At 43.9% G+C, this 25,523-nt stretch overlaps 1 protein-coding gene across 1 annotated transcript; it reads right to left on the bottom strand.

Moving 5' to 3' along the window:
- Window positions 1-7,490: 7,490 nt before the first annotated feature.
- Mogat1 (monoacylglycerol O-acyltransferase 1) lies at window positions 7,491-16,331 on the bottom strand. The gene is given in 7 exon segments (XM_021638597.2): window positions 7,491-7,555; window positions 7,558-7,644; window positions 14,891-15,016; window positions 15,019-15,081; window positions 16,122-16,167; window positions 16,169-16,231; window positions 16,233-16,331. Coding segments are annotated over 7 exon segments (549 nt in total).
- Between the last annotated feature and the right edge of the window lie 9,192 nt (window positions 16,332-25,523).

Raw genomic sequence — 25,523 nt, 5'->3', positions numbered from 1 at the left:
GGAGCTTCCTGCCAAGACTAGTGACCCAAAGAGTTTGGTCCCCACAGAAGAGAACTGACTTCTGCAGGCTGTTCTCTGCTCCCTACCCATGTGTTCCATGACCTCCATATTCATTCCAAGTACCTGCTGCTGTCCCTTATTCTGTCTGGCCCTTCCCCACAAATAAATGGATAATAAATAAATGTGTGTTTAATCTATAAAACAGTAAAACCCATACATTTCCTTGCAAGTAATGTGTTTGATTTTTTTAAAGAATAATTAAGATGAACAAGCTAGTGGATCTCCCCTTATGAACTAATTCTGAAAACTATAAATGACCTTTTATTCTTTTTGTTTGTTTGCTTTGAGACTGGGCTTCTCATATCCCAGGCTGGCTTCAAACTCCTCACTGTAGTTGTGGATGACCTTAAACTTCTGATCGTTTTCCCCCACCTTCTGAATGCCAGGACTACAGGCATGCACCACCTTTAATGGTTTGTGTGAGAGCTGGGGATGGGATGTAGAGCTTTGTGTATGCCAGGAAAATACTCCACTAACTGAGCTCCATCCATGTCCCCAAGTGATGGTTTTCATGGGAATAACTGCTAATTTCTATAGCTTTTCTAAAACCAGCTATTAACCACGCAGAAATCTTAGAAAGAGGATCGTTAGGTAAGCTTTCTATCAATTGAGCGCCAGCCCAGACTGTCCAGTATCTTATCCAGCTGGGGCCCACATAGTTGAGTGCTTGGCCAACTAGTACTCAGGTAGCTATAGGAGGATCGTAGGTGTAAGGTCATTCTTAGCTACACAGCAAGATCAAGCCCATCCTGAAATACACGAGACTCAAAAAACAAAGCGGGCGTTGGGCAGAAGCCTTTGTTGGTAAAGTGCCTACTGTGAAAGCATGAGTGTGCTGGCTAGTTTTAGGTCAACGTGACACAAGCTAGAGTCACCTGATAGGAGGGAACCTCAATAAATAAAGTGCTTCCATAAGATTGGGCTGTATGTAACTAGTGGTGTGGTGCATGCCTTTAATCCCAGCACTTGGGAGGCAGAGGCAGGGGTATCTCTGTGAGTTCAAGGCCAGCCTGGTCTACAGAGCAAGTTCAAGAACACCCAGGTCTACACAGAGAAACCCTGTCTTGAGAAACAGAATCAAACCAAACCAAACCAAATCAAAACAGAAAAACATACCACCACCACCAACAAAAAAGGATTGGGCTATATGCAAGCCTGTAGGGAATTTTCTTAATTAGTGATCCATTCGGAAGTGTCCAGCCCATCGTGAGTGGTGCTATCCCTGGGCTGGTAGCTTTGGAGTCTATAAAAAAGCAGGCTGAGCAAGCCAGTATCACTGGACTTTCTTGACCCGCCAGCTGCCCCCGTAGTGACGTGGAGACTTTTTATTTATATATGAAAGCTTGGCCTTAGCTTAGGCTTGTTCCCAACTGGCTTGTATAACTTAAATTAACCTGTTTATAGTCATCTATGTACTACCACATGGCTCCTTACCCTTCCCCGGTCTCTCCCCTGTTTCTTCCTTGTCATCTGGCTGGTGAACCCCACACCCCCACACCTGATTCTTTTGTGGCATCTCTATATTTGCCCAGAAATCCCACCTATCCTCTCCTGCCTGCTATAGGTCATTCAGCAATTTATTAAACCAATCAGGAGGTGACGGAGAAGATGCTTACAAACCTTTGAGACAGGTGATGCTTCCTACAAATAACAATACCAAAACCTGGCCTGTTCTCAACTCTCTGAATCAGCATTTGCATAATACAAAGACAACATTTACCCAGTGCAAAAGAGATTATCCTAACAAGACAGCAAACATTCCTCCAGGCTGTCTGCACCAGCGTCTGCTCCAGGTTCCTACCTTGTTTGAGTTCCTGCTCTGACTTTCTTCAGAGACGTGGAAGTGCAAGCAGAATAAGCCCTTTCCTCCCCAGCTTGCTTTTTTGGCCATGGTGTTTCATCACAGCAACAGAAACCCTAAGTAAAACAATGAGGATCTGAGTTTAGATTCCCAGGACCCTTCGAAAACCCATGGGCGGCAGCCTACTCATATAACCCAGCCTGGCAGGTGAAGATAGCCTCGGTAAATAGATGGGCTTCACAGTCAGTGAGAGACCCTGTCTCAGAAAATGAGAGTGAGGTTGGAAAGATGCCCGAAGGCCTCCACACATATGAGCAGCTACATGCACGAATGCCTGCCCACACCCATGCAAACTAGTATAACACACACACACTAAACACTAAAAACAAACCAACAAACCGACAAGGGTGTTAGAGAGATAGTTCATGTGCTGCCTAGTTTCATGTCAACTTGACACAAGCTAGAGACATCTATAAGGAGTGAACTTCAACTGAGAAAACACTTCCATAAGATCTGACTGTAGAACATTATTTTAATTAGTGATTGGTGGGGAAGGGCCCAGCCCATTGTGGGTGGGGCCATCCCTGGGCTGGTGGTCTTGGATTCTATAAGAAAGCAGGCTGAGCAAGCCATGGGAAGCAAGCCAGTAAGCAGCACCCCTCCATGGCCTCTGCATCAGCTGTGGCCTCCAGGTTCCAGCTTGAGTTACTGTCCTGCTTTCCTTTCTTGACAAACTGTGATGTGGAAGTATAAGCCAAATAAATGCTTTCCTCCCCAGTTTACTTTTTTTTTTTTAAAGATTTCTTTATTATTTATAAAGTATTCTGCCTGCATGCCAGAAGAGGGCATCCTATCTCATTATAGAAGGTTATGAGCCAACATGCGGTTTCTGGGTATTGAACTCAGAGTCTTATGGAAGAACAGTCAATACTCTTAACCTCTGAGCCATCTCTCTAGCTCCCCTCCCCCCAGCTTGCTTTGGATCATGGTGTTTCATCACAGCAATAGTAACTCTAAGACAGCTCATCGTTTTTTTATCTTTAAAATTGTTGAATATTTCATTATTATTTTAGAGATTATGTTACAATTACAACATTTGTCCCATCCTTCTAAACTCTCCCAGAGACCCCTCTTTCAAATTCATGGCCTTTTTTCCCATTACTTGTTGCTGTATTCATATTTGTATATGTATTCCTTAATACATACATATGCCCTGCTCAGTCTGTATCATGTTACTTGTACATATGTTTTCAGGGTGACCATTTGGTATTGGATGACCAATTGATATGCTCCTCCCTGGGGAAGATTATTTCTTCCATTCTCAGTCTTCTTTAGTTTCCTGTAGTTCTTTGTGTAGAGTTGAGGCCTCAGGGGCTTTCCCTTGCCCGCCTTACCATGTCTAATGTTGTCCTCATTCAGCTCACGTTGAGTGGTTTGCTGAGACTTTATGGGTGTTGCTTCTAACATCTCTAGGAGACACATTCTCAGTAAACTCCCTCATCCTCTGGCTCTTACAACCTTCCTGTCCCTCTTCTGAAATGCTCTCTGTATGGCTCATCATTTAAGAGCCTTACTGCTCTTCCAGCAGACCTGAGTTTGATAGGTGGCTCTCAAATACTTGTAACTTGTTTCAGGGGTCCAACACTGTCTGGACTCCACAGGCACTGCACTCATACACACACACACACACACACACACACAGAGAGAGAGAGAGAGAGAGAGAGAGAGAGATAGATCAACACATAAATAAAAATAAAAACAAGTCTTTAAAAACGATTATAAAACCAACCCCCAAACTGATACAAACACATTTATCACTTGGACATAAAAGCACATTTGTTACTTAAGCTCTTAATCAGAGAGCTATTTAGAAACACCCAGGAGCATATGCAATGTAGGTAATATAAAAGTTCATCACTCCTAAAAAAAGAATTTTAACAAGTAATAAATGATGTCACAGCAGTCGTCTTGTGTTGGGATTATAGGAATGAGCCAGCACTCTTGGCTTCATGCCCTACCCTTTTACACATATTTTGTAGCATGAGCACTGAGCTATGATCCCTGACACCCACACAAAAAACGGGGTGTGATGGTATGGCTGCTGTGCCGACATCGGGCAGGTAGAGACAGGAGGTGGCTGGGAGCTGACTGGCCAGTTAGTCTGATGAAATGCATACACACACACACACACACACACACACACACACACACACACAGAGTACAAATATAACAACTAGCCACTTTTGGTTACAAATAACTGACCAGCAAATCCCAGAGACAGTCAGAGTAAGTAACCTTTCTCCCTTCCTCTCTCTTACCTTCCTTTCCTCATCTCACTCTGTAGCCCAGAATGGTCTGAGACTTACTGTGTAGCCCAGGCTGGTCTGGAACTCACAGTGATTATCCTGCAGCAGCCTCCTGACTGCTAAGATTAGAGGCATCTGGCACCATGCCCAGCCTAGCCCTCTCTTAGGAAAGAATACAGAGTGCATGCCACGCTGTCCTCACCCTCATGGCCCTCTTTTGCAGCCTGCAGCAAGAGAGGCGAGGCTGGAGATGTAACAGCTGGATTTCGTCTCCACAGAAATGAAGAGTGATGACCTCACTTTGAAGTTGCTACCTATGACAAGGGGTCACTCCAGTCTTCTATTTTCAAGGCAGTGTCCGAAGGCTTTCACTGGACTACAGCCTCACAGTGGTTCCCCTGGGAGAGAGCGAAGCTGCCTGGCCTCCTGAAGCCTAGAAGCTGCACCCTTTTAGGGAAGCAGGAATAGGAGGAATTGACAGTTCTACAAACTTCTAGCTGTAAGCAAAGGAAATGAATGACTCAAGCTCCACTTGGCATGCAAGGAACACTTAGGGGAAACAAATGCACAAGCCAAACAACACACACATACATTTTCCCCAAGGCAACCCTCTGGTGGCTATTTGTGGCCCTGAGGTGATTTTTGTCCGTTCTGTTTGGTTTCCCTTGCTGTTTAAACTCTACGTGTGATTGTACGGTAAACAGAGCCTTGACAACTGGAGAGACCTCTGTGAAACCATGCTAGTGAACTAACTAACTAACTAACTAACTAACTAACTAACATGGCATTTGCATGATGGTAAAATTCCTTACAAAACCTTCACTTGCCACCTGTAGGACCACGTGGGATTTACAGCTGTGCTCTGCGAATCTGAAAGATGACTGGCAAGGCTTAATTTAGCCTTCAGGTGACCCCAAGAAGTTAAGGAGTAAGCCTACCCTCTTCTGCAGATACTGGAAATAACATTCCACGCACCAAGTTTCAAGTCACTTATGTCTACATTTTTTTTTAAGATCAAAATTTGTATAAATTGACGTAGAGAATTTTTCTCAATTTGCAGACTCTGCTTTGCCAAGCCTGTGCTTCATCTGCCTACTGGGGAATCCAGCCGACGATGGGTGGCCAGCCTGGCCTCCTCATGAAAGGTGCTGTTATGATTCAGGCCCCTGTGAAATCAAGAAATCACAATGCTGGGCTTTCGAGAAACTTCTTTAAAGGATGGATTCATGGGTCTATAACAGCTTAATTAGTGATTGGTGGGAAAGGGCCCAGCCCATTGTGGGTGGGGCCATCCCTGGGCTGGTGGTCTTGGATTCTATAAGAAAGCAGGCTGAGCAAGCCATGGGAAGCAAGCCAGTAAGCAGCAAAATAATGGATTATACTTCCACATCACAGTTTGTCAAGAAAGGAAATCAGGACAGTAACTCAAGCTGGAACCTGGAGGCCACAGCTGATGCAGAGGCCATGGAGGGGTGCTGCTTACTGGCTTGCTTCCCATGGCTTGCTCAGCCTGCTTTCTTATAGAATCCATTGGCAAAATAATGGATTCCAAAGCTTTGGGGCAATGGAACAGCTGGGAAGGATTATGAGCTCCTGTGTGAAAAATGTTCCTGCTCTTGCTGCTATGTAGCATGTTTTGTGTGTGTGTGTGTGTGTGTGTGTGTGTGTAGTATGCATATATGCATGCAGACACATGTGCATGGAGGCCAGACGATAGTCTCTGCTGTCCTTCCACAGGTGCTGTCCTCCATGTTTTCCAAGCTGAGGTCTCTTACTAGTCTGCCTTGCCTGGGAGCTCCTGAGGTCTATTTGTCTTATCTCCTCAGGGCTGGGATTCTAAGGACACACACCACCAGGCCTTGCTTTTTATGTAGGTCCTAGGTGCTGCCGCTCGAGCCCTCACACTTGAAAGGCTGTCTCTGCAGCCCTCCTATGGCACTGTGTTATTGTTGCTGGACATATTCCAGGCTCGCTCCTTCCCAGGACTTTACATTTCAGAACCTGAAGCCTCAAGGCAGAGGAATGAACTGCAATTGGATGGACTTCCTCCCAAGTAGCTAAAGTGCAGGGATGAAGAAGCAAGCACCCAGCCAAGGGGGCGTTTGGAAAGGACATTGTTTTCAGTCCCATTCTTCTCACCTAAGGTGCAGTGAGTAAACAGCCGAAACCTGACTTGCCTACAGCAATGCGTAGGATTGTTGATTATCGGTGTGGGCCAAGTAGATAATAAGAAGACTTCCTGTTTCATTGGGTCTTGGCTTATAACAGGTTTCGTTATTATGAAACAGCCTTAAAAAAAAAAAAACAAAACCTTCACATTCTAGCAGGTATCTGTTACACCCACTGGGCAAGTACTTATTTTATGCCCTCTGATTGCCCCAAGCTGCACTGGGCACCAGGAACATACTAGCGAGCAGAGGCCCAGCTCTGCCGAACTGTGGCCTGGACAGTACCAAGCGGAGAGGGCATTTTGTTTGTTTGTTTGTTTCGTTTTCTTTCAGAGTTTGTCTTAAGTGAGAAGGGAGAGGAATTACAAGGCCTTCTATTGCATACCGTATCTCCAACACCCTACAGCATGCCCACCATGCGACACCATCTTCCAAATAGACTTGCTTTTTCGTTGCAAATATGCCTGTTTCTGGGTGTAAAGAGAGACGACACTGGCTCTTGTCCATATGGGATCCCAAGCGGCAGACCAATCCTGCTTCAAAAACAGCACAACAATTCTGCACTGATCTATTAAAAAAATAAAATAAATAGGAATTGTTGTGACGTAAAGGACCTCGTGTTAAAACTGACTTTATTCAGTAAGCGGAGCCCGTCTCTTCCGATTTCTACATGGCAAGTTACACGGTTGGTCTCTGAATGTTCAGCTGTGCTGAACAGCTGCCCTGGCCAGTGAGGACGCCACCCTAACTAAGCCACCTCGTGCTCAGAGCCCAGAGGCGCTCTGGAGTTGGCATTTTGCTTTTGCTCTGAGCACGTGAGTAATTAGAAACCTTTTAGGAAACTGAAGAACTAACTAGTCTCCCTGAATTCAGAAGAGTCTTAAGTCTTAGTCATCTTCAGCCCCGTAATCATTTGGTGTATTTTTATTTTCCAGTGTTAGGATTCAACTTGGGGCCTTAGCCACTCTGGGCAAGCATGCTAGCACTGGGCTACAACCTCGGCTCTCCATTTACTGTACTTTTATTTACCACAGTACAAAATACCAGCCGCGATCTCCATCACTAACACCTTTCAGCTGCAATTTGATTCTATAGGCAAAACAAACAAACAAAAAAACGCCACAGAGAACTTATTTTGTGCCTCCGGGGCAGCGGTCATTTAAAAACCAGAGTTTGGGGCTCTGGAATACCATACTTCCGTTTGTGCTCATTGAATAGTCCCTCAGCTCCCTCATGGAGGTCTGGGGCAGCTCCTCAGTGGGCTGCGGGGTCGGGTGCAGGGTCTGTTGAGCGGGGATGGGGCGGCCAACTGTGGAAAACAGAGCAAGCATCACCCTCCAAGCAGCCGCCCCTCCACGGCAGCCTGTGTCTCCCGTGGGCAGCTGAGGGCCGGGGCTGCCAATCGGCATTCCTCCAGCCAGCTGGCTCCAGCGTTCTCCTCAGCTCACTGGCTGCCTAACTCAGTCACACCATCGCACTTGACAACAGAGAGAGAGTTCCCCTCCTCAGCAGACACTGGGCTGTCACTCTCCCGGGGGTTTGACTTGTGAGTCAAACGCGCTGCTGTGCCGGCTGCAGCTGTGTGCGGGGTGGGCGGTGCTGCGCCACGTCACCCTCCTTCTCCCCCGGGCAGAGCTGACAGCCAGATCACAGTGTTCTTACTGTGACTGACTGTGAAATGCTCGGGTCACGTGGCATCCCTCTATTCTGACTCTTTTAAAAAAAAAACTTTCGAATCAATTGAAAGTGTCACGTTTCTTTACAGTGAAGCCTCTGTTCGAGAGAAAGTCATAAAAATGACAAAACTGAAAGCAACCACAGCTCATTAGGAAAACAGTTACATAAGCTGAGCCACGTTATTCACTGCAGTCCTGGGCAGCTATCTTTCCAAAAGCAAGAACAAACAATGTGTCACACAGGATGTCTAAAATGTCCAAGGAAAGTTGCAAAATGAAGTATGATATTATCTATAAAAAATTATATTTTTTAGGTGCACCAGTATTTTCAGTGCGCAGGAAAAATCTGGAATGATCAACATTTCCCTCTGGGGACAGAGTCTGGGATGGGAAAAGGTTAATTTTATCTGTATCATATGAATGCTCCGCAAAGAAAAAAATAATTTATTTCACCTGCATAATTTTAAAAAATGCTGATTAGTTGTAAATAAATCTCTCGGCTTCTGTGCATATTTTAAAAAACGTTTATATAATAAGTCATCTCAGAATTTTAGGGAGTTTGGAAATACAAGTCTTTGTGACCTGTATACACTGCACCCCCTGCTGGCCGGATGCTGCCACTGCGCCCATGGCCGGGATGCGTAACATCAAACCTTGATGCAAACTGTTTCTTCAAGTCGTTAGCTTGAGCTTGAGGCCAGTAAACTGCTATGGGGGGGGGAGGGGAAGCTTTCTTTCTCCAAGCTACATACAATGGTGAACTTGTGCCAGGAACAGAGGTAGTTATTTAAGAAAGAACTAAGCAACCGTGAAGGAATAAAGTGGCAGCAAGTGATAAAGAGCATGGATGTGGGAATTGAGGGGCACAGAGAAGGGAGTGACACGCCCACATCCTCAATTGCTGAGTGTTTCATCAGACAGAGCCTCCAAACGCTCGTGTGTAGTTTTCTTTGATCTTTTTTGTTTGTTTGTTTGTTTTCGAGACAGGGTTTCTCTGTGTAAACTTGGCTGTTCTGGACTTGCTTTGTAGACCAGGCTGACATCAAACTCACAGAGCCGAGTGCTCCCGAGTGCTGAGATTAGAGGTGTGCGCTACCTCGCCTGGCTTTTTGGAAGTCAAGTTTATGCACAGCGGACATCAGTCCTTTGACACACAGCAGAGAGAACTGGTGGGAATAAACCGGGGGTGCTGCTGTGTGCCTGTAGTTTCAGCACTCGGGAGGCAGAGGCCGGAGGACCACGAGTCCCAGGCCAACCTCGGCTACACAGTGCGCAGCCTGGATCGTTCTAAGCTTTCTCTCTGCACTACTTTTTCCTGGGTGCGGGCTGACAGGGTACAGCTCGATCTTCTCAACGCTGCCTCGTGGTTCTAAACTTTGGGGAAGGACAACTGAGAAATCTGTAGCAGGGATGACCAGCAAACTCGGAGTCTCACAGAAAGAACTGGGGTCTCTAGTAAGACAGTGACAGAGGCCAATGCGAAAGGTGCAAGATGCGGTGGGGCCTGACGGAGAGGCAGTGCTCTCCGAGAGCGAGTGTGCCGTGCCAAGCTTACTGTCGGAGGAAGTGCGACCTCTCGGTTGGAGCATCTTCTCTCCTAGGAACGACACTGTGGCTAAGTTCAGCCCTACCCCCTTTCTAAGTTTCACTGCATTTCAGTGGGTTCTTCCCGGAGTTCCCTTTTCTGGTGAATTCATCAGAAGAACCTCTCCTTGCACTATGCCCATTGCCCCCTTGTCTTTCTCTGAGATGATAAAGGTTCCAATCCTCACCCTCACCCCTCCGCTAGGAAGTTAATGTTTAAGCCTAGCACTCCTTCTTTCTGTTCCTAAGTGGTTCCCAAACTGAGTTAGAAGGTAAGAAAGTCTCAGTTGTTTTTCAGGGATGAGCTAGAGGTAACAGAGCAAAAATTTGACCATTGAGACCATACTTAGACTAAAAAACTCAAGCTCATCTATCAGCTCTGAGGCAAAAACCACACAACTGGGAGCAGTGGGGACAAGGCCCTGTGTGGGTTCAGTTCAACTCTTGCATCTTGGAATTGCAGTGAGCCTTTACTGGAAACATTAATGCTTATGGGTATCTATCAGATGTGATTAAATCAAATGCTAGAACAAAGTAGGGAGGTTACCACAACTGCCTCTCATTCACAGGTAAGAAAGGCTCAAGATCCAAGCTAGCTGGGCCATAGCCAAAACCACCTGGTGTATTCTGGGTTTTCATCACATCATGGCTGACATGCTCCAGTGTTTCGGCTTTCAATTCAGCTTTTGCACAACTATTCCAATTTGGCTGCTCATCTCTGGCCTTTCACAGCAGTCCTGCTCATCTCCATGTGCTGTGCTAAGTTTATCTGGGATGGAGAATGGGAAAAGCACAGTGAAAGGACATTGCCTCCAAGGATGCCTATCATGCTGCCACTAGTTTTGTGAACTAGTACATGAGGATTGGAAACGGACGCTAACACTTTTCTCAGGGAAGTAAAGAATCGATCTTTCAAAATAAAAAGTACCTTTATTCTGCTTGTCTGTAGGTAGAAAGATTCCATCGGGGTTACAGCCCTCCATTTTTCTTTTCTTTTGGATAGTGTTCCTGTGTGGTCACTCATTAAGTACCCCAGGCTGGCCTCAAGCTGTCTGGGCCTCTCAAGCACTGGGGTTACAAACTTGTGTCACTACACCAGGGAGACTCTCCTAGTCTCATGCAGAAAGCCCCTTCTTAAGGTGCACTGCCAGAGAAATAACAGGTGAGTGTCCATGGGACTGGGGAGACACTTGGGGTCCGGGAGCACCCTGAGTCCAGATCCAGTCTCTGATGGAAAGTTCAAAAGGCAGTCTGTGTGTGTACATGCATGAGTACTCTGGTCCATGGCAGTACAGACACTCACTTATGAGCCTTCAATGAGCAGTTAGCATGTCACACTAGGTGCCGAAGTGCCGTAAGTACACCGTGTGGTTTACCGCTTCGGCACAGGGATTATCCTGAGCTAAAGGAACCTAAAACACTGCAGGTTGTACTTTTATGGTGTGAGGAGGGCATTGCAGACTTCCCTTTTCTTCCTGATAGAAGGAACTACAAGTCCCATGTAAATGATGTTCTTCTTTATACTGGAAAGAAACCGTCTTTTCAACAGACAGGGGAAGTAGCCAAGAGAAATCCTTGCAAACTGTGCTACAATAATGCTTTCCTGTCTTTAGTCTCTGCATACATCTTAGCTACTTTCCCACAACTGCCTGCCGTTGGTCAACCCAACATAGGAACGTGTCTCCTCCACGTCTGCTCTGAGTCCTCCTGACATCACTCCTTCCTTTAATATCTGCTGTCTTATAAATAAAATTTAAATTGAATTCCTTCCTTTTCTTCTATTTCTGAAATCTTTTGGCCTGTGCCTCACTCTCCAGTACATGGTGATGATTTTAGACAAAGTGAACTATTTTTGCCCTTCTGTGGGTTGGACTCAGTTTCATTAAAAGAAAACACACTTCCTTATCTTTTTTGTTTAGAAAGAATACCATACGTACTTGCACCCCCTCAGCGACATTCAGCCCTTCCCCTGGGCTTTGTGTGCACGGCAGCATACACAGGGATTACTATCTTTTTAATTTTTTTTTTTTTTTTGAGACAAGGTCTCATGTAGCCCAGGCTGGCCCGGAACTCATTATGTAGCCAAGAATGGCTATGGACTTTGGATCCTCTTACTTCTAACTTCCAACTGCTGGGCTTACAGGTGTTCATCTACCCTACCTGTTTTATGCTGGGGATCAAATCTAGCGTTTGTGCTTCCTAGACGAGCATTCCATCTATCAAAGTTACCCAACTAGTTCCTGATTAGGGCCGTTGTCTGTTTGTTCATTTGTCTGTTTGGTTCTGAGGCCAGACCTAATGGGTAGGCCTGGCTAGCCTTAAACTTGAAACAGTCTTCCTGCCTCTGCCTCCTGCGTGCTGGGGCTGAAGACATGCAGCACCATGACAGGCATGATATCACTCATCTCTAAATACATCTGAAAGTAGGGCATGGATGGCACTAACTTAGTCATGTGACTCACCCTAACTATTTTATTTTCTAGAGAATGAGGGAAAGTGTCATGCATACCACCACAATCACACCCACAGAGTCAGACCATCGTTCGACATTTTGCACAAGATCCACATTCAAACTCTGTCAAGGGCTTCATTAGCCATGCCTGTATTTGCTTCTCTAACCCTCGCTCGACAGCTGTGTGCCTCCTCCTCTCTGTCCTTCCAGAAACTGAGATTTTTTTTTTTTTTTAATGAGCCATTTGTCTATTTTCTCACAATTTAATCGGGTTAACATTGTGGCGGGAATCCCTGCTCAGGGAAAGCTCGGTACAGTCGACGCTCTCAGCAAGCTGGCGAGGAGGGCTTCTGCCCTGCGTGTCTGCTGCACCCTCCCAGCACGTGGGCAGCAGAGCTTTGCAGGCATCGTGACACGTGATCCCTGGGGAGGCCCAAGAGAGGATCCTTCAGTTACGGTTACCTTCTTGCTTAGAACTGGGAAATCTAAGACTGAGAGGAAAGAAAACACTTCTAGTCACTCAGGGTCTGATCTTAGGCCTCACTGCTTCCCTCAGCCTGTCGCCTGGTTCTTAATGTTCATATCAACCTGTGCACAGCTGGGGCCATGTGAGCCACAAGCCATTCTGACACACAAACCAGAACCAATCCTGCCTCCTCTCTCTTCCTCCTTCTTTCTTTCTTCCTACCTTCTCTCCATCTGTCTTAGCCTTCCTTCTTGCAGAACTGAGAACTGAATATATCTTTCATGTGCTAGCTGAGTCCTCTATCACTAAGCTAAACAGTGTCTAACTATGTAGCTTATGTCCAGGCTGGCCTTGAACTCACTCCGAAGCCCAGGCCAGCTTTAAACTTGTTATCTTCCTGTCTCAGCTACCTAGTAATAGGGATTATGGGTCTGTGTTTGGTCTGCTTCCCACAAGTTGGGCTGTTTGGAAACTTTGACTTCCCCTCTGTTGTCCTAAGATTATGACAGCTGGGCCTTTATGAAATGTTCATATTATTAGCTTCATTTAAAAATTTCAGATGATATCAGGCTGCGTGAGATGCTACAGACTAAGAACCATTGGGAGTAAGCAGATTGATGAGCCAATGGAATGTCCCCTTTTTCTGAGTTTCAAAAGAAGCACAATGCACATCATGAATGAAAATACATCTTGATGTCTAGGCCACATTTAGCAACTTCATTTGACTGGTTTTGTCAGAAAAGGCATAATTTAACTACATCAGACACCAAGCCACTCTACTTAAAAAGAAAAAAAAAAAGTCCATGCAATGAGGTAATAACTACAATCCTTTAACACAACAGAATGCCCTCCATTTTCAGCATTTACAATTTTATATGAGTATATGCACTATAGCTAATTAAACTTATCCCCCCAAATCATAACTTGTCATTTCCATTATATTTCTTTCCCCAGACCAACAGCATTGCATAATGGAGCAAAAATGACGAGTAATATCATGCCAAAGAAATGAGCTGAGGTACAGCTGTACTCTGAAAAGTACCCCAGTGCTCCCCCAATAACTAACCAACAGGTGGCTACATTCCACCTGAGTTAAATATGGCAGCTAAAAATAGCACCACGTGACTACATCTGAACTGCAGGGCTCACACAAACTGAAGATGCTGTGTGTGCACACATGCATTGTGGAATCCCAGCAGGAGTGGTTCCAGTGGAAGCATAAGGATTAGAAGTTCAAGATCACCTGGCTATATAGTGAGTTCCAGGCTAGCCTGGGCTACCTGAGACCCTGAAAGAGAAAGGGGAGGAAGGGAGAAGGAGGAGAAGAAGGAAGGAAATCCTAGTGAAACAGATCTTTTTTTTTAAATTTTTTTATTATTAATTAGTGAAACAGATCTTTAAAAAAGTCATTACATTCATATTTTAGTTATTAGGTTATTGCGGTAAAGATACTATTTCCATTTAAACAACATGCAAAGCTGTGGTTTTGGCACTTTCTCATTTTCAACTTCCTAGTCTCTTCCAAGCTGCAGAAGGAAATTATTTCACTCCTGCCATTTGTTTTTTGTCTACTTTGAGACAAAAACATGGTCTACTTGAGACAGAGCTTTGCATGTTGCTCAGGCTGGCCTTGACCCAGGGTTCCCCCTGCCTCCGAATCTTAAGCAGGTGAAAATATAGGCACATCACCAGGTTGGGCCTGCCCCTTTCCTTTTTCTCTTCTCCCCATCTCTAGCCACCCACCGACTTTTTATAAATGAAATAATTTGATGCTAGAATACATATAAGTATAATTAGTGGAACAAAGCATGCCAGGGGGTGTGTGGCTGTGAAGACAAATATAGAAATGTTCCGGTGTTCAGCCTCTGAGGTCATCTGTCTATCAGTCCACCACTGTTACAGGCAAGTACAGAGAAACAGGTCCACTAATGAGCATTAGAAACTTCATGTCTAAACTTGCATTCTAGTTCCGCAGTGGTGTACTGCATGGTAATCAACTGCCTCTCAAAAGTGAAATAGAGATAGTTCATTAAACATGCATACTATGGTTAAAGTTCAGTTAAAGTCTAACTGTGGGTCACAACCCCTTGGGGGCTGAATGACCCTTTCACAGGGGTCACATATCAGATATCCTATACTTCAGATATTTACATCACAATTCCTAACAGTAGCAAAATTACAGTTATGAAGTAGCAACAAAAATTTATGGTTGGGATCACCACAATATGAGGAACTATATTAAAGGGCCATAGCATTAGGAAGATTGAGACATTAGCAACTCCAAACTCAAGACCACTTCTCTAGAATTATTAGCACCTAGCAAATAACAGTAACCACTGTATGAAGTAGGATCATTTTCTATATTTCATGTACAAACCAACAGCGTAGATGGGTTTCCAATAGGGTATCAGGCCAAAGCTGTACTGGAAAATTCCTCTGGCATAGAATAATGGTACAGCTAACCCCATTAATTTCAGCATTCAGTCTGGTACAGTTGGAAGCATGAGCCTTCAGGGTTGCTAATTTGTTTAAGTAGTTCACTTTCACCAAAAGAAAGTGGCACTGGCACTGCAAACAACAGAGAGGAAGGACACAGATTTTACAAGTAAACGCAACATGTTTGGTCTTTTTTGGTTGTATAAATGTATGCACAAATACGTCTGCAGGTGCACACCCCTGTGTAAGGCACTGAGGCTAGAAGAAAGTTTCCCTCCCTCAGAGATGGAGCTATGTGTGTCTGCAGGATGCTGGGCTTGCTATGTGGGTGCTGGGATCCAAACCCCAGTCTTCAAAATTGCACAGTTCAATCGCTGAGCCATTAAGCCCCCCCCCCCAGTCTCTAGGATATGAACTTAAATAATTTACTTTCATCCGGATTTTTTTAAGAACACCTCCCAAATGTGCCACTGACATTGAATCTTTGTCGTCAACGACTAGATTTGGAATCTCCTAGGAGACACACCTCTGGGTGTGTCTGTAACAGTGTTTTTAGAGAGGTTTTGAGTGAAGAGGGCATGAGGACCCCTGAGTATAAGCTGTAAACATCCATGGGCCACAGTCTATAAACAAAGGGGAGAGAAGGCAGAAGTGAGCTGAGTCCCATCATTCACCACTCTCTGCCTGTAGGCTGTGGGGGAACATAATCAGTGGCTTCCTGCTTTCCACAGCAAAATGAAATGTATCCTCAGGGATATAGGGAAGCCCCCACCACACCCTTCCTGGCTTCTGTTCATTTTGTTGCATATGTAAAAATTTGTGTCAACTGTTGTTATTGCTGTTGTTTTAAATTGCTGTATGGTAGAAAGCTCATACCCCATTCCCATTGACTTGGAGAATGTTCCTTAAGGACTAGGAAAGTTATGAGCATTCTTTGTGCTCATTTAACATCTCCTCCTTTTAAAGCACTCTCACCCTAAACCAATAGCCACTTAACTAGGCCAGGCAGGGTGGCTCACCCCACGTAATCCCAGGACTTGGCAGGCTCAGTGGAAGGGTCACCACAAGTCTGAGGGCAGCTTGGACTATACAGTAGTTTCGGTCCAGCCTGGACTACATATCAAGATCCTGTCTCCAAGAAAACTGAAGAAAAAAAAAGGCCACTTGCTCACGGGTCAAGGCCACCATAACAAATCCTTTGCTCTGGTGGATGAATGAACACGGTGGATTTTCCGGGTTGGGCATACAGTGACTCCTTTGCTGCCCCAGCGACAATGACTGAAAATACGCTTGCTTCCATTCTTGCTCAACACATGGTCCAAGCTCTTCTGAGAAACTGAAACTGGCCCGTAGTGAGTCAAACAAAGTGTATAACTAGCCATTCTTTCTGAAGAATTATTTTTTTAAGGTAACGTTTTATAGCAATGGCGATGATTTCATTATGATTCTTACCATTAAAGAAATGTAATGATTCTGAATGATTCTCTCTCTCCTCTCTTTTTCTCTACAAGGTCACACCTGCTGGCCCTCAGGTCACTAGCCTAAGTGTGCATTAAACTCATGGCAATCATCCTACCTCAGCCTTCAGTACACTAGGTCACAGGTCAAACCTGGCTTTGATGGGCCTGTTCTCTTGAGAAAAAAGGCAGGCACTGATGGATGAGTGTGGTTATAACATTCTTGTGGAATGTATATAATTTACCCTTGGTCTTTCACATGCTGATTTCTCTACCCCACTATCTAGTTTCAATCTGGACATTGCATTGTGATCTTTATTCTAAGCATCACCTGTCACAGCTTGTGTAAACATGCCACCATTTGTTCTCTGTATCAATAAAACAACCAGTCAGTGCTGAGCAATGAAGAGAATAGGGTGGGACATCCTGGTCTGAAGGGAAGGAGAAAGAAGCGAGTGGGAGGGACTCAGGAAGAGAGATAGGGGAGGAGAGGACTTGGAACCACCAGCAGAGATGAACTGGACCTAAGATATGACTAAAAGCAGGTATAATGGGTGAAATCTGAATGGTAGGAAACTGAATGGCAGGAAACTATGCGGGCTAAGAGGCTTAGGATGGAGTAACTATTGCCCAGTGTTGTGCACGAGGTTAATTAAATACATCCCAGTCTCTGTGTGGCGATTTGGGTATACAGCTGGTTTAGGAATAACCACTATTTGACTAAAACATAAATCAGTAATAAATATTAATAATCAACAACAGATGGGAGAACCTGATCGTGATGGCTTTGAACTTACCCTGAGTTCAAGACATGACATTTAATTCTGAGCAGCCTTAGTGAGAAATAAGGCATTGGTTCTCTTGCAAAGACAGTTCCTTGACACACAATCCTTCTAGCTTTCTTCTGGCTGATTCTCAAGCCTGCTAGGTTCTAGTTCTAGCCCATCCTGTAAGACGGTATTTCTGAGCGTCCCTTCATTATTTCTATTGTCTTCTAACCTCATCCACACCCATGAACTCAACTACGACTTATGTGTGCTGAATTCTACCAAACCTATTTCCTGGAATATATTCCTCAGCTTCCTTGGCCACATCACCAAATGGCCAAATGGAAATCTCCACTTTGACAGCTCAAAGACACCTCAAGCTCGTATCTCCAAATCTAATGTATCAAATTATTCCTCAGAGCAGGTCCTGTTCCAACATCAAGACAAAGGATTCCATCACCCGTCCAGTCATCCAGTTAGAAATATCAGTCTGTTGTGCAAATTCCCCTCTGCTGGCCACCAGTTGACTCAGGACTCATTTCATTCCAAAGCCATTTATTGGAGAGCTGCTCACAGTATTGGTAAATAATGATAATACACAGCTGCTGGCTACCGGAAGATGAATCATTCACTAAGTCTTGTTACTCAATCAAACAAGGATTTGATTTCTATCTTCTGGATTTCTATAATCAGAGCACTGTGCCAGGGTAGCCCTCATCAGGTCTCCCTGACCACTGCCGGATGCCTGTCCCATCGTTCTAGTGTTCAGACTCCACCCATCTAGCCCGCCTCTGTGCCACTACGTGAATTATCTTTCTACTACTAAACGAATGAACAGATAGCGCTTTTGTTCAGAGCTCCTGACGAGTTCCCTGTGGCTTTCCCCATGGAGTACAATCTAAGGTGCTCTGCATGACGCAAGAGGCTGCTGTAGCTAGATCCCTGCTACCTTCTCTAGCAAATACCAGGGAGACAGAAAGCAAATAAGCCTTGAAACCCATACTGTTCTGTCTGTCATTTGGTGGTTTCAAATTCTCCAAAACCGGCCAAGTGGAGTGGGTTGTAGTATGGGTTTAAGAGAATCTGGAGTCACAGAAATTTCCTGTGTGTTGGGTAAGTCACAGGAGGAAGCCTGGAACTGCAGAATTTCCCAGGAAACCAGTACCGGGAGATGCTACTAAGGACTCAGAGAGAGTAACAGCCCAGGTTATCACTGGTTACAAATTTAGGTGTTCTTATTTAGCATTTAAGGCATGAAGGCTGCCTCAAAAGGAACCATTTTACAATAGTATAAACCAGTAATGGTCAGTGTGGTGGTGCATACCCAGGCAGATGGGTCTCTGTGATTTTGAGACCAATCTGGTCTATACAACAAGTAACAAGCTAGCTGTGGTTACAGAGAGACCCAATCTCAAAAGCTCCAACAAACAAACAAACAAACAAACAAACAAATAAGTAAGTAAATAAATAAGCCAATGAAGGCACACAACACACAGATTTAATCTGAGTATCAGCTCTAGCAAACAGGAATGGCTGTGATCACTATGTTAAGAAAGACTCTGGGACTGACTGACATGGCCATGAAGAGGGGAGTAGCTTGCTGTCTCAGCCTCACCTGTTCTCAGCTACTCAAATTTACGAATGATTTTACTTTCATTCAGCAAAAAAGTAAATTTAAAACCTATTTCTGTGACTTTTTTTGGAAATTAAAATTTTATCTTTATATATATTTTCCTTTTATAAAACTCTAACCCAATGTCTACAAGATGAGGAGCAAGGGGATTATTTTCTTTGGTAGTTTGAGGTGTTAGTGCACCCTCTAGAGGCCAGATAGCAGATAACACGGTATTGCGTGGGGTTAGGGCGCCCTCTACTGTTCCCGACAGTACTTACTGGACTGAGTTCGGCATTTGAGGTGGTGAAAGGCGCAGACTCTGCAAAGCCAGCGTGGATCTTTGCCAGCTTTGGATTGGAGTGATTTTCAAATTGACACAAAACAACAGAAGTGACTATCTGGGAAGCCATGACAACCTGGAAGGTAACAGAAAAATCTGTCCTTAACTGTCACAAATCGATACTGAAGTTAGAATTTTTTTGAAAAAGGTTACTCATTTTTCTTTATACTCAGGAGCTCCAACGGCAAGTATAACCACCCTCCATAACTGACAACTTTGACAAGCACAAAATACTTCGTAAGCTACAGAAGCATATGGTCAAAGAGTTGATCAAGTTGGAAAACCAAATAGGGTCTCGAGTTGAAATGCAGGTTATTGGCAAGAGCATAGGCTTATATATGTGTATACGCATATGCATCTTCAGGCTGATCCTGTTCTCAGAATTAGTAATTAAAGACTATTCCATAGCTTCACAGGCACGGAAGTGAGCACCTACAACCTCATAATTGGAGGGGTGCTGAGATTACAGGTGTGTACCGCTGCACCCAGCTTCAAAAAATACATTTTTAAATGTTTGACTTATATATTATAGAAAAGAGGTATGACAGTGTTCAGAGATGTCTAAGAACTCATACAAATCATTCACGTAAGTGTTAAAGTACCACCCCCCCCCCCACACACACATACAAAGAGCTCTGGCAGGTGCCATGCAGGAAGAGCAACAGTAGGCAAGTGAGCTTCCTGGAGACAGCCCACTGTTTTCTGTTTGTTTGTTCTGAGACAGGGTTTCTCTGTGTAGCCTTGGCTGTCCAAGAACTCTTAGATCAGGCTGGCCTCGAACTCATAGAGCTTCACCTGCCTCCGCCTCCACCTCCCAAGTTCTGGGATCAAAGGTGTGTGCCACCACTTGCCTAGCCACTGCCCACTATTTTGCATGGCTGCGATGGGTGTACCTTGGAGAGGCATGGCCCCGGGGCTTTCATCTCCAGATTGCTTCTTGCTGCTGCTGTGCCTGCGTGTGTCATTGCTGTACTCCTCATATATCTGGCCTGGTGTGATTAGATATGGGGAGACCCTCACTGCCTGTAGTCTGGTGTGACTGCTTCCTGGCTGTTAGCGTACTCTGCTGAAAAGATTTCCTTCAGATAGATATGAAGACGTACTTTCATGAAACAGTGCTCTTTAGATAAATTGATGGCTTTATAATTCCTGATAATAATGTTATAGAATTGCTGATTTGATTTAAGTAATTTTAAGAAGTTAAAAAGTTAAGATACATCTAGGAAGTTGGTGGTGCACACCTATTATCCCAACACTCAGGGAGGTAGAGGCAGGTGGATTTCTGTGAGTTCGAGGCCAGCCTGGTCTACAAAGGGAGTCCAGGATAGCCAAGGCTACACACAGAAACCCTGTCTTGGAAAAGTAAATGTGCCTCCTCATACAATAGTAAAGACTACAAAAGGAGTTCAGTGAGCTTTCACGCATTCCAAGCATGTAATTTGCACTAGGAAGAAAAATAGGACAAGTTAATGGTCAAGGAAAGCATTCGTTCTAGGTTAGATCCAAGGATGAGGTCAGAAGTCTTGGTGTGCACCGTGCTAAAAAGCTGCGAACGAGGAGTGGGTAGTTCTATTGTGAGGATAAGAACAAAGAATGGACGATTAGCTAGTGTAACTAGACTTCAACTAGACTTAACTAGACTTCATACAAGATTTCAAAAATAAGGTATAAGATAGATGACCTGTTTCTTGGTAAAATCCTTGTTAACCTATGACAAAAAAGTATTGCTCTGAACTTATAATGAACTTGTGGAATAAAGATAAAGACTGCTTAGTTAGGTGCGAGTTTTCATAGAAATAATCTTGTGGTAACTCCCTCTTGTGTATCGACTTTATCTGTTTTTGAAAAAAAATTATGTTTTTGTGATTACTTTTAGACAATATGTAACCTATGGCCATGAGGTAATTTTAATTCTTATGTAGAGAAAGAACTTTGTTTTAGGAGGTATAAAAGTGCCAAGAGAAAAAAGTAAAGTGTTGGTTTTGGAGCCTGCCTTTGCTCCATTCTCTGTGTGTGATTTTTTTTCTCCTTTTCTTTCTCTACTGTCTGGCCATCACCAGTGGCCCACCGACGGTTATCAGTGGCAATCTCACTGGGAACTATCAGCACTGGTCTCTCCCTGCTAGCAATCGTAAGTGGTACCCTATACCAGGAGCCATCAGCACTGCCTTCCTTCTTTTTTCCTTTTAATCACCTTCCACGGTGAAACATACTGAAATCCTGAATCTGTGCTCTTCACCATTCCTAGGTCATGTATATTAATTAGCTCAGAATAAATGATATTTATCCCTTTGGGACAAGATCTGTGTTTCACCTTGTAAAAGAATACCCTTGATTTCCTATACATATAAAATTGGTAATATATGCTAAAGCCTTCAGAGGTAAGAGCAGCCATACCTCCAAGTTACTCTTAAAAAGTGTTCAGAAACATGATAATATGCATGTGAGGAAGAAGGACTAGGGATAGGAGGAGAAATGAAAAGGAGAGTGAGAGAGCTGGTGAGAGGTAAACAAAGGGAGACTGGAAGAGGGAATGTAGCAAAAACACTAACATTTAGAGTATTTTAGAATAGGAAATATGGGATTTTAAAAGTTTTTCTAAAACTGTTACTTCTGAAATGGTTTCCTCAGATTCACAAGCTCAAACCTCTGGAAATCTGCGTTTTAACAAAAATCCCTAGGCAGTGCTCTTCCAGGATCTATCTTCTTTCTCTCTCCTTCCTTCCTTCCTTCCTTCCTTCCTTCCTTCCTTCCTTCCCTCCTTCCTTCCTTTTCTTTCTGACAGAGTCTTATAACCTTCTTTCCTCAACCTCCCCCTAAGGTCTGGGATTGTAGGCACGCACACATTCCCGCACCTGGCTCTCAGGGATTCTCAGTTAGATTCTGAAATCTGCAAACTTCTAGGATAAATCAACACAGTGGAAAAATCCAAGCGTTGAGCTTTTGTACTTCCCAAGAAAACCCATAAGTAATTTCAATTGCAACCAAGAGGTGTCTTAATCAAATGCCAGCAGAGTTTTTTTTTTTTTTTCCAGGAAAAAATTGTAAAAACATAAAGACGATAAAAGACAAATAGAAAAGGCAAGGACCTAGATTATCCCAAATAAGCCTGAGATAAAAGAGAAACACTGACCTGGCTAACACTTGAAATTCCAGCACTCAGGATGCTGAGGTAGGAGGACTGCTATGAGTTCTTCAAGACTAGCCTGGGCTACAGAGTAAAGTTCAGGTCAGCCTGAGCTAGAATGAGACCATGCCTCAAAAAGAAAAACAAACAAACAAAAACCTGAAACAAACACCCAACAATGGATTATGAAAAGATTCATTAGATATGAAGTCAAAGATACTGTTTGGTACCCCCAAAATATCTTTTCTCAAAGTTTGACAAAAGCAAGCATTTCCGCAGGGACCTGAGAAATAAGTCATTACCTGCTAAAAGGAAGTATTATTGCTATCTGACAGGAGGGACCTCTGCCCATTAGGGTCTAGACTAGCTTCTGGGCGCCTTCAGTCCCTATACACAAGTACCTGTTATACACTTTAAAACCTTTCATTCCAACTCACAGGCTCCCCTCCTCCCAGGTACCGGGTCCCTTAAAACTGGAAAACCTCCACCCCAGCCCACCATTGCTTCTCTCTGCTTGTTCGCCTTGGAGGTTTAGGATAAGCTTTTTCTTTTTCACCTGTAGAGTGAAAGTTTTTTTTTTTTTTTTTTTTTTTTTTCACAGCACTCATTTCACTCAGATATAATCTATACAAAACTGATAATTTAGGGCTGAGAGGATGGCTTGGCAGGTACACACTCTAATTATATTCCCAAAACACAAGTAGAAGCCAGATGCAATACCTCAATCACCTGCCATCCTAGCCCTCCACAGCAAGACGGGAGGCAGAGACAAGAGAATCTCCCTGAAGCTCTCAGGCCAGCTAGCCTGACTCACAGAGCAGCAAAGAGCTCTCTCAAGCATGGTGGAAAGGTACATATTAACACCCAAAGGTTGTCCTCTGGACTCTACTTTCTGCTGGGACATGTTTGGACTTGCACTCCACACACAAATAAGCATGTACACACATATACTCTCCCTCTCTCTCACACCCACAAATTGATAACTTAGAATTCATCAACATTAAACATTTCTGCTCTTCAAAAGAGACTGTTTGGTAACAAGAATGAGCCATCCCATAAAAAATGTGCGAGGGATTGGAACAGATGCTTCAGTAAAGACTGCATGGGTAGCAAATGAGCATGAAGATTTGGAACAACACTGGGCATGCCAACTGGAGCCACAGTGTCATGCCACTATGCAGCTATTGTAACTATAGATAAAAACCTGACCACAAGGTGGTGGACCTCACGGCCTATATGGCCTCCAAGGAGGAAGAAGCCCTGGACCACCCACCCCAGCAAGGACAGAAGAGCAAGAGAGAGGCCCTATGGCTCCTGAGGAGTCCCTGTCCCAACTCCGCCCCTGACACTGAGCATCTCCCTCAGTTTCTATCCCAGACCCCCAGAATAGTGGGAGAGGCCCAGGGAGCCCCATTCTCTTGAATACTATCAATAAAGCTCAGTGTACCCCCCCCCCCCCGCCACAAACAGTTTTTGGAATGGTTGTTCACAAGGCTGCAGAAAAGGAAGCAGAAAGCACAGGTTCTAACCAGGGTGAGGGTCCTATTTCAAACCAGCTAGGTCCCATTTTGTGAAGGCTCCACCTTCTAAACTAATGTTATAAACTAGTGATCTAGTGCTCAAAATATAAACCTTTGGATGATATTTCAAATTTAAACAGCAGTGCCCTTTGTGACGTTTTCACCTATTTTCTCACTGTTCTGACTCCAGATGTGATTTGACTGCTGACCTCAATGTAGACTCCTGTCATCTTCCCAATGAATTGCCACCCTTCCCAGAAAGCAAATGGGGCTGCTGGATCTTAAGCTTCACGCTCTGGAGTTGTGAGCTAATGTAAACCTATGCAAGGGACTGTCTTAATTATTATTCTGTTTCTGTGAAGAGACTCCATGGCCCTCTGTGACGTGAACTGAGCCGCCTCTCCATGTCTTGCCCACCATGACTGAACCCTCTGAAAGCATGCCAGAAATAAAATTTTTTCCCTTGAATTATTTCTGTTGGGTATTTTTGGTCACAGCAATGTAAAAAGTAACTAGAGAAGAACGGTCATCGGTGTAACTAAACTTGACAATGTGGTTCTTCGGTATTTGGAACTGATTTCCAGGAGGGATTTGGAAACCAGCACCCATAATCATTAAAATAGCTTGGTACTGGCACTGAAACAGACATGTTGGCAGTAGATCCAAATATATGTGGAAATTTAATATATGATATTACAAACTGGATGAGGAAAAGAAGCTTTTTTAATAAATGGTATTGGCTTTGCTGTTTGAGAAGAAAATAAAACTAGCTTGCTTGTTAACTCCAAAAACCAAAACAAATTTCAAAAAAAGATATGAGATTTAAATGTAAAAGAATTCTACTGATGTACTCAAAGAGGAAAACATGATTTTAAAAAAATGCGTGGAGGAAGAGTTTTAAAAACACGACCTAAAGAGCTGGAGAGGTAGCACAGGGGTTAAGAGCACTGTCTGCTCTTCTACAGGTCCTCAGTTCAATTCCCAGGAACCACACGGTGGCTCACAACCATCTGAGATCTGATGCTGTTCTGGCACACAAGTGTACACACAGACAGAACATCCATTAAATAAATAAGTTAATCTTTAAAAAAATACAACCTAAAATCCAGAATCAAGAAAAATTATTTAAATTGGGCTGAAACTTTAAAAATCTCTGTGGGGGACAAACCTTAAAAGTAAAAAATCAAGAACTAGTTCTCTTTTCCTCCCCAAATAGCATTATTTACATTCTTTGTTTTCCATATCTATATCTTTTCTAAAAACACAGGTATAGTGACATATCAGGTTAAAAAACAGTATTTTAAAGCCTCTTATGAATTATGAGGGTTAATTTTATGGTCAAATGCTTGAGTTAAAGGATCCCTAGATGACTGTTCAAATATTGTTCGTTGTGTGTCTCTGAGGGATGCGCATTTGAGTGGATGAACTAAGTTCGATGCATTCTCTCTTTTGAGTGGGAACCACTCACACGCTTGAGATAGAGCAAAAGGGTTGAGTGTGAAGTTGATCTTTGTCAGCTGAGTGAAGACACTGATCTTTTCCTGCCCTCAGTGTTCCTGGTATTCAGACCCTCAGAGAGGCTTGCACTTTCAGACCTTCAAGCCAGCTTACTCATTTTTCTGGTGTCCAGTCTGTAGACAACAGATTGCATAACTTCTCAGTTTTCTCCATTTGCATGGGCCACTGCTTCATTACCTGTCTCTCTACCCTACTCACCTGTCTGCTCACTCAGTTTCTCTGGGGGAGCA

This window comes from Meriones unguiculatus, chromosome 15 (assembly GCF_030254825.1).
Source record: "Meriones unguiculatus strain TT.TT164.6M chromosome 15, Bangor_MerUng_6.1, whole genome shotgun sequence".
NCBI classification, from domain to species: Eukaryota; Metazoa; Chordata; class Mammalia; order Rodentia; family Muridae; genus Meriones; species Meriones unguiculatus.
The sequence above is the reverse complement of the archived record's forward strand: the minus strand, read 5'-3'. Positions and strand labels throughout refer to the sequence as shown.